We start from the raw sequence: 9,405 nt of genomic DNA on the forward strand, positions 1-9,405 counted from the left end.
TTCTTTACAAAGACACATTTACACTGAATCTGTTGACTGGAAAAAGGAAAAGAAAATAACACTTCTCTAAATAAACAGATTTATTGAAACATTCATTGTAGATTCTCTTCATGTAAATTTGAAAAATGCGAAATACAGGGCTACTAAACACATTTTTTGTCATTTAGAGCTATTGCTTATTATTTTCACATGGGTGGGGGGGGGGGGCTTTTTGTGTGCTTTACAGACAGAAAAATTGACATCACAGGTCTCCAGAAACTCAGTTTCAAAACAGTTTTACATATCAGTGCTAAGAAGCCACTCTTTTATTAGGACCAGAACTCTGACCAATAAAAAAAAATAATGTTTTTGCCAAGTTATTTGTGTTGGATGCTAGCTACCTGCTAAGTTTAGATAATTTATTTGTTATGACCTGGGTGGCCGGTGTGTTTGAGGAGCGGACCCAAAAGCAGAAAACAAAAGGGAGAGTAGTGAAGTTTAACAAAAAGCGAGCCTTTTATTCTGGCTGTTAAAAAAATGTAGAAACAAAAAGGCAAATAAACTATACCACCGAACTAGTGAAGCTAAAGCTAGACATGGAATGTGCAGCTACTAGTACTTTGTGTACTAAAGCTGGTAGGTCTAAATCTCACCCCAGAAAATTGTTTTGCATACAAGGAGGAGGGGAGCAAGTGAATCAGAGCTCAGGGCACAGAGACTGAGCAGGTCTTAAACAGACCATTTGTTCCAGAGAAGGAAGAAAAAATGGAATTAACAAACACAATTTTAAAAGATACTTATGCAATAAAAACATTCTCTGTATGCTAAAGTCTCTGTTGACAGGAATAAATATACTGTACACACCAATACACAGTGAGATCAAGACAACACAAACCATAAAACAAACACAAATTTCCACTGTGTGACACATACCCCTGCCAACAGCAATAAATACGCACTTTCAAGAAATAATACAGTACAATGTTTCACATACACTAATAAGATACACATACACTAATACACTACAGAGCTGTGGCTTAAACAGGCCAGGCAGCATCAACCTGACTTCGATTACGTATTGGGAAGAATTCCGTGGAGTCATTGTCAGACTCTACACTGGTGCAGTGGGTCATCGGTTTCTCCTGGTGCACGAGAATGCCATGTGGCGAAGATATGCAGGCAATTACTCGCCCCCACGCTCACCTGATCTAAATCCAAGGGAACACCTCTGGGACATTATGTATCAGTCCATCTGACATAATCTGACTGTGTAGGAGCTCAGTAATGACCTGGCCCAGATCTGGGATCCAGGACACCATCCACTGTCTCATTAAGAGCATACCCCAAATTGCCAGGCATGAGAACAAGCATGCGGGCACCATACAAACTACTGAGTGGCTGCAAAGAAGTTTGAGCAAAAATAGTCTGCTGCACCATTTTTTCTATTTTGATTTGTGGGGCTTCTTTGAATTAATCCCTGTGCAGGCTGAAAATTTTGACTTCCATCAAACAATGTGGCTTCCTTTGTCTCTAACACAGTACTTGGCCGATATTAGAGGTGGGTGGATCAATCCAAATATCAATATTATCGATACCAACACTAGTATTGTATTGATCGATACTAGCACACTGGATCGATACTTTGCTTCTATCCTCCAGATCAGTATGCTGCTGAACTTGTTACTATCTGCATAATATACTCAAACAAATGCACTACATGCACTATGAAAAATGCGGAACCTTTTTGTGTGCTATAGAGACAGAAACATTTTCATCACAGGTCTCCAAAAACCCAGTTTCAAAACACATGAAAAGCTGAAAGGTGTGTTTTGTTGTGTTAGCTAATTATTGTGGAAAATAACAATTGTGATATAGTGGTGATTAAACTGTGTTCAGAATTTGCAAATTGAGAATTCATCTCATAAGTAACGGCACACTACTCTCCCTCAATTAGCTGCCTAAATAACTTCGGCTATACTGGCCCTGTGTTTACTTGGTATTGGATCAATACCAAAATTTGTAGTGTGGCACAACACTGCTGAGAAAGAGGGAAAGTGTGAATGTTGATTTTTTTTTTGAAATGTCCAGGCAAGTATATACATTTTAAATAACAACACATACATGTTCAAATGACATCAATTAACAGAAAGCTTCAGGTTCTTTATTTCTATATTATAATTCTTCATAATTAAACAATAAGATCAAGTAGTCTGATGTCCTGTAATAATTGTGGAGCTATAATTTGAAATACAACATTAACACATTAAATTTATGTACAAAGTATCAGAATCAGATCCGTATCGTTGATACAACCCTGAATTTTGCTTTGTATCGCACATAACTAGCCCATATCAGTTTGATATTTTCCCCCATTAAACTCTGATATGTTTTCAATCTTCCTTTAATGTTTTTGAGCGGTGTATAAAATGCTGTGAAAAAGTGTTTCCCCCCTTACCGATTTCCAATTTTTTTGTATGTTTGTTGCACTTAAATGTTTCAGATCACTAAACAAATGACAGACAGAGATAACACAAGTAAACACAAAATGCAGTTTCTAAATGAAGGTGTTTATTATTAAGGGGGAAAACATTTCAAACTTACCTGTGTGAAATGGGATATCTTCCTAAATATATTAGCTGGTTGGGCCAACCTTAGCAGCGACAACTGCAATCAAGCATTTGTGACAACTAGCAATGTCTTTTTAGCAATTGTCTTTTACAAAGCTTTGGAGGAACTTTGGCCCACTCATCTTTGCAGAACTGTTCCAATTCAGTCACATTGGAGGGCTTTTTGAGCATGAACTGTCTGTTTAAGGTGATGCTACATCATCTCAGGGTCATCGAGTTTAGTCTTTGACAAGGGCTTAAAAAACTCTTTATTTTGTTTCTTTTAAGCCATTCAGAGGTGGACTTGATGGTATGTTTTTGATAATTGCCCTGCTGCAAAACCTGTGTTCTTCAGCTTGAGGTCATGAACAGATGACCAGACTTTGTACCTCAGAATAGCAGAGATGGAGCTGTGAATCTGAAGTATCTGAAGATTAAACAGGGGTCTAACCCTATATAGGAAATTGTGACAGAAACTTTTTCCTGCACTTCTGTGAACCGTTATTCACTAATTTTCAGGTTTTTAGTTTTATTTATGAAGTAAATCTCTTCATTAATATAAAGCATCACACACCATGTAATAGTTTAACACATACTGTAATATAATACAGTGGAGCCCTCTGGCATTTTATATTGCCTGCACATATTTTCAGTTTCCTCTCTTTGGGAGTGATCCTTTCTCTAAAGAAAAACAAACCCTGCTCCTGCTGCAGGTGTTACTATGTTAATGTTAGTTAGAAAAACTGCTTTAAATCCTGTTTGGACTTTAGACTTTAATGTTGTTTAGACCTTAATATAGATATAACTGGTTTGTATATGATGTATCTGATGATTAATATAAACCATACTTTTATCACTGATGGTATGAACTTTACACTTCAGTAGTTTGCTTCTCTTCAGAGAGCTCTGAGTTTGATTCATGTGTTCATATATGTGCATAAAAGGCTGACTACATCACTAGAGATCATATTTAGATGACATCATGTGTGGAAGAAAGAAAATTGCAAAGGTTCGTCACAGAAATTTTTGTGCCTGTACTCACACAGGTGGCAGAAACTTTGACTGATAACAAACTTCCCCTAATGTGTTTAAATGTTTCTGCTTTTATTTAATCAGTAATTTATTGGTTGATAAATAGATTTACATGCCAGCCAAAAGCTGCCATGTAAATGGGTTTCTCTGTTAATCTGGAGTGTTTTTTTCTATGACCCAGGAGGAGAGCAGGATATGTAAACACGAGTGAAAGCTACAAAGAACTCTACACTGAGGTGAAGAAAATACGAGAACTGTAGTGAAGTAGCATTACATTAACAAGAAATACGCACATGAAACCTATAAATGTGTCTCTTTTCCAGATTAGTGAAATTACACAAACAACATCCTGCCAGGTTTTAAGTTCAGTTTTTGTCTTAACTTCACCTGTGCAAACTGTTTTTAGGTGATTTCTTGTGGTTATAACAAGAAGCAGAAGTTGAAGGAGGAACTCTTTTTTTCCACAAAAACAGAAATAGTTCTGCAAAATGTAATCTCCACATACTTCAGCTTTTTAAATTTGAGTCTTTATGTTCCTGCCAACATGTTTTGTATCTTCTTATGGGATCTGTTATTCATATGGGAGCAATCTTGAAATAAATGTCCAGCTACCATAGAGGTAAATGCTGTATGGATTTATACAGAAAGTGTGACATGTTGTTAAAAGTGATCAGAATGTTCAGTAAGACAAGAAAAGCACTGTGTAAATCCAGCCAGCAAACTGAGAAGAAACATAAAAAAAGTGTGTGAAACATATGGAAGGTTTCCCACCACTGCCTTGAATGCACAGACTACAGTAGTTTGAAATAAGCAGTGCTTGTCTGGGGTAACACAGGTCGTGATATTGTGTGATAACATGTTTGTCTCCAAAAACAGTTATTATAAAAATACATTTATGTTACAGTGTTGAGACAGAATGATTGTGAGCCAACAGCACGTCTCAGGAGTGAGATATAAGATTTTAAAAGTCTTTATTTAAGGGAAAAATGCAAGGTCGAAAAGTCAAAGCAGCCAATAGTCACAAATAATAAAGATCAGATTGTAGGACAGAAAAAAGTGATGGGACAAAACAAAGTAAGAAGACAACTGAAATGAGCAGCTCTGAGCACAAGGGACATAATGAAGGAATGAGGAACAGGTTAGTGTGTGAGGGAAGGGTCAGCACAGGTGAATGTAGAGGCAGGCAGGTGGGAGTGGCAGTGTCTGAAGTGTCAGCAGAGTGCATGATGGGAACATAAAAAGCAGACTGACTGAATAAAGAAAGACAGAATACTAAAATTTTGCTTTGACATTACAACATCTAAACAGAGAAGTGTTTCACTTGCTCTGTTTCTGCTGAAATCACACATTGACTTTTACTTTGTTGTCTCTCTTCTGTAGCAGTCTGATCATTAGGTAAGACATTTGTTTTAAAATTTGAGCAATTGTGCATATTACAAAAACCCCAAACACCTTGTAAAAGATAATTTCTGGTTTGATATTTTATTTGTGTGATTATGTATTTTCTTTATACAGGTGATGAGTTTTTTGACAGCCCAGTTTGTGAACATCATGTTACTGAGTCTCCTCTTTATTCCAAGTGAGTCGTCTCATTTCAGTCATTTACAGTCTGACAGATCAGTGCAGATAGAGACACTTTACAAAGTCGCACATTTTATATTTGTAAGTTAAGTAAAACATTTTATACTGAAGGTGTGAACAGAACAGGAGAAAAAAGCAAACCCATGACACTTAAAGTCAGTTTTGTAAATATGAATTTTCTCTTCTTTTAGATTTACAACTTTTATTTTTTGCTCTCTGGATTCCCAGACACTTTGGCTGCTTGTCCTCAGCACACAAACCTGTTCATCACTGCACCAACAGACATGGAGGCTCTGAGTGGATCATGCTTACAAATCCCATGTAACTTTAGTGAAACTGGAACAGAAAAGTTTAACAGCACAAGATCAGTTTTTGGAGTTTGGATTAAACATGATAACAACATTGATGCTCATCCAGAAAACGTGATTTTCAACAGCAGTGGGACAGTTAACATCTATCCAATGAATATTACAGGAAACCTGAAGGAGAAAAACTGCACCACTCTGTTTTTCAATTTAACCACAAATTATACAAACACATACTACTTTAGAATCATGAACTGGCCGTTCAGAGCAACAGCTGCTTGTGAATCTGTTCAAATAACAATTAAAGGTAAGAGAGTTTCATTTAATTCTTATTAAGAATATAAAGTTTAATCATTAGCAGTTTAAACATCAAAAGCAGTTATGGTCAAATAAACAGGCTGATATCACCCCTGTTTATTTGACCACAACTGTAAAGTGAACTGGAATGCAGAATATTAGATTATATTTTGTATTCTTTATTGTGAACAGTAAAATTGGGATTCAGTCAAAAATAATTTTAAAAAGTTGTTAACAGTGCTCTGCAGTAAACATAGGTTTTAACAGTCTGTACTGTACTGCACACTGTCAACAGATATATTTACCACATATTACTCAAGTCTCCTTGAGGTCAATACCAGCTTGTTCAGAAGACCTTAATCAGCTTGTGCAAAGCCTTTAAAAATGAACACAACTTCAGCAAAACTGCAAGAAAACTGGAAATTAAAAATCAAAGAGAAGAAATCATTCAAAAGAATAAGTAGTGACTCCTTCACAAGTTACTGCTGCATCAACACAAACTAACTTTCTGACACAAATCTATCTTTACATCTCTCTCCCAACATTCCCTGCACTTAGAGGGGACGCAAAAGGAGAAATCCTTTCTTTTAGTGATTAAAAACTTAAATAGGTTTTGTGTATTTGTCACTTCTGCATGTTTGAAATGAAATAAAGTTCACGATTAAACAAATATAACCTGAGAAAATTCAGAAATTCACTTTTTAATGGTGATTTTATGTATTTGGGGACATCTAGGGTTAAGGCAGACCTATCTGACCCTGTATGAAAAATGGCACTTTCTTTAAGAACACATCACAACCACATTTTCCGAAAGCAGCCTCAGACTGTCACACAACCACCACCATGTTTGACTGTTGGTATAATGTTCTCTTGATGAAATGCTTTGTTAGTTTAATGCCTGTTGTAACAGGAAATTTCAAGTTTCATCTTGTTACTTGAAAGAGTATTTTTGGCAGATGTAAGTTGTGCCTTTGTGTTCTGTTAGCTCTATTTGTTTTCTCCTTAAACTTTCCCATGGAGACCATTTATTGCCCAATTGCTTATTCTTATTGTTGAATCACGAACTCTGACCCTAACTGAGAAAAGGGAGGTCTGCAGGTCTTTGGATGTTGTTCTGGGGTCTTTGTGAACTCCTGGATGAATCATAAATACACTCTTGAGTAATTTTGGAAGGTTGGCTAGAAACTTCACCACTGTTCCAGGTTTTCTCCATTTTGTGGATAATGCTTCTCACTGTGGTTCATGCGGCATCACAAAGCCTTAGAAATGGTTTTGTAATCCTTTCAGACTATAATACATCAATGACTTTGTTTCTCAGCTGGGTCTTTAAATCGTGGAATGATGTGCTGCTGTTTGAGGAGCACACATCTGGGAGTAATCAGTAATTGTCACAACTTATATTGTTTTTATTCAATGTTGTCACTTTTTTGTATCTTTTTCTTGACTGTATTATCAGTGTACAATCTGTTTTTGGTGTGAAACAACAGATTCTCCTTGGAGGCCCAATATTACAATCCCGGGTGATCTGAAGGAGAAGGAGTCTGTCACTATAACCTGCTCAGCTCTCACTCCCTGTCCACACTCCCCTCCTCAACTCACCTGGAATCTCACACAAGACTCTCACAACAAAATAGAGGAAAACACAGATGGAAGCTTTACAACTAAAATCCAGCAGACCATCACTCTGTCAGACACACATGATGGAAAGAAGATCAGCTGCTCTGCCAGATATCCTGTGAACCAAGGAAAAGACACCAAGACAGCAGAGACAGAAGAGACTCTCAGTGTTTCATGTAAGACAATCAGAGTTTGTTGTTGAACTGAATCATATAGAACAACATGATTTATGGGATATCTCTTTTTTTTTTCTCCAGATGGTCCTCAAGACACCTCAGCATCCATCAGTCCATCAGGTTTGGTGTCAGCAGGCAGCTGGGTGAACCTGACCTGCTCCAGCAGAGCCAAACCTCCAGTCAGCAGCTTCACCTGGTTCAAGAAGAGCAGAGATGGAGCTGTGAAAGTATCTGAAGGAGAGATTTACAGCTTCAATGTAACAGATGGAGGAGTTTATTACTGTGTGGCCACTAATGATCTGGGTAATCAGACATCAGCAGAGATTCATGTGACTGTTGGAGGTAAAGGCTAAAGTCATAAATGTGTTAGATATTCTCCAAAATGTTCCTTTTCTTCTTTTTCTTTCTTCTAACTTCAGGTTGTGAACAAGCCTGGATCAATGTGTCAATATTAAATCATGCTCTATTTGTTTTTTACTTGCTGTTTTCTGTAGGTCATGTTTCATCCCAGTGTCCACGTATAGGAGGAATCATTGGGATCATTATACTCTTAATCTTACTCTGTTTGATTGTCTTTGTTTGGTAAGTATCATCTATCTAAGCAAAACACATGAGTCAGTTAGTTAATTTTATTTTTACCTCATAAAAAAGACAGAATATAGTTAATACAACTGTCTCTGACGTCTTCCAGGTGGTTGAAGTCAAAGCATCAAATTCAACAACAGACTCAGGTAAGAAAACAGAAATACAACACTACCTGTAGTGTTACCTGACTCTTCAGATAAGTATTTACTGTAATACTTCTATGAGAGCGGTCTAACTTTTTAACCCTTTTGTTGTCTTCACATTCTATATATGGCTGTTGCTCTCAGGGTCATAATTGTCCCATTATCACCAAAGATTTAAAATAAAGCCATTTAATTTTAAATACCAACACCATTTTGCAAGAAAAAAACCCTGTATGTGAATATCAGTTTTCCTTTTTCACAGTGCAGAATGACTGCTTCATCCAGTTGAAACCACTCAGTATTATCTTAAGAAAGCTGCCATATTATGTGTTGCTGTACAGCAACACACAACAAAATGAATATTGATTAAAGACATGGAATGAACATTTATATCTGAATGGAACCAGCTGCCTGTTGACTGTTACTTCAGTGCTAGGGTTGTAGAGTTATGGCAGCCGCTTCACTCAATAGTCCCAGACCTCTCTTATGACAGGGCATTAGTATATCTGGAATGTGTTCACAATGCTTCATATATTTTGTTGTTGTAGAGTCATCTCTGTGACATTTAGTGGTGCCATGCTGCTCTAGTTGTCATATGATGGTGTGGATTATGTTATCTTGCCATTTTTTGTTATAACATTTGAATTTGAAAAAACAACATCTAAGGGGTTTTCTGTTGTTAAACACATTTTAATGCCATTTTTGATACAAGAAAAAAAGGAAGGTTAATGTAAAATATCTAAAAACATGAATAAGAATTGGCCCAACTCACAGAATCATAGAACCTTCTGTTGTTTTATTTCAACAGATTCAAATAACTGAACATCGGGTTGATGAAGAGCCAGCAAGTAAAACAGAAGGAGAGGAAGAAAACATCCATTACGGAGAGATCAATTTCTCTATGGTGGGATACGAAGTGCCCTCTGACTCAGTGCGGGACAGAGGAGAGCAGCAGGATACGGTGTACGCACAGGTGAAAGTCAACAAGCCAGAAAACAGCTCAACACAGAGTTCTCACGGCCATGAGGAACTTTTTACTGAAGAAAAATTGAGAACTGTAGTGGAATAACAAGATGAAGAAACT

The 9,405-nt window shown here is 36.9% G+C and overlaps 1 protein-coding gene across 1 annotated transcript; it reads left to right on the plus strand.

The window, feature by feature from the left end:
- Positions 1-5,168: 5,168 nt before the first annotated feature.
- On the plus strand, positions 5,169-9,405 carry LOC100691759 (sialic acid-binding Ig-like lectin 7). The gene is made up of 7 exons (XM_019363220.2): positions 5,169-5,196; positions 5,427-5,810; positions 7,288-7,593; positions 7,675-7,935; positions 8,088-8,175; positions 8,285-8,324; positions 9,130-9,405. Exons 1-7 carry the CDS (start codon positions 5,169-5,171, stop codon positions 9,388-9,390), a joined length of 1,368 nt encoding a protein of 455 aa, XP_019218765.1. The 3' UTR covers positions 9,391-9,405.

Source organism: Oreochromis niloticus, linkage group LG9 (genome assembly GCF_001858045.2).
Source record: "Oreochromis niloticus isolate F11D_XX linkage group LG9, O_niloticus_UMD_NMBU, whole genome shotgun sequence".
Classification (NCBI taxonomy): domain Eukaryota; kingdom Metazoa; phylum Chordata; class Actinopteri; order Cichliformes; family Cichlidae; genus Oreochromis; species Oreochromis niloticus.

Bases quoted from the DNA above. Each gene is read 5' to 3' on its own strand.
- LOC100691759 (XM_019363220.2), top strand. From the start codon at position 5,169: ATGTTACTGAGTCTCCTCTTTATTCCAA. The intron at 5,197-5,426 runs GTGAGTCGTCTC...CTGGATTCCCAG, and splicing joins GAGTCTCCTCTTTATTCCAA to ACACTTTGGCTGCTTGTCCT. The intron at 5,811-7,287 runs GTAAGAGAGTTT...GTGAAACAACAG, and splicing joins TGTTCAAATAACAATTAAAG to ATTCTCCTTGGAGGCCCAAT.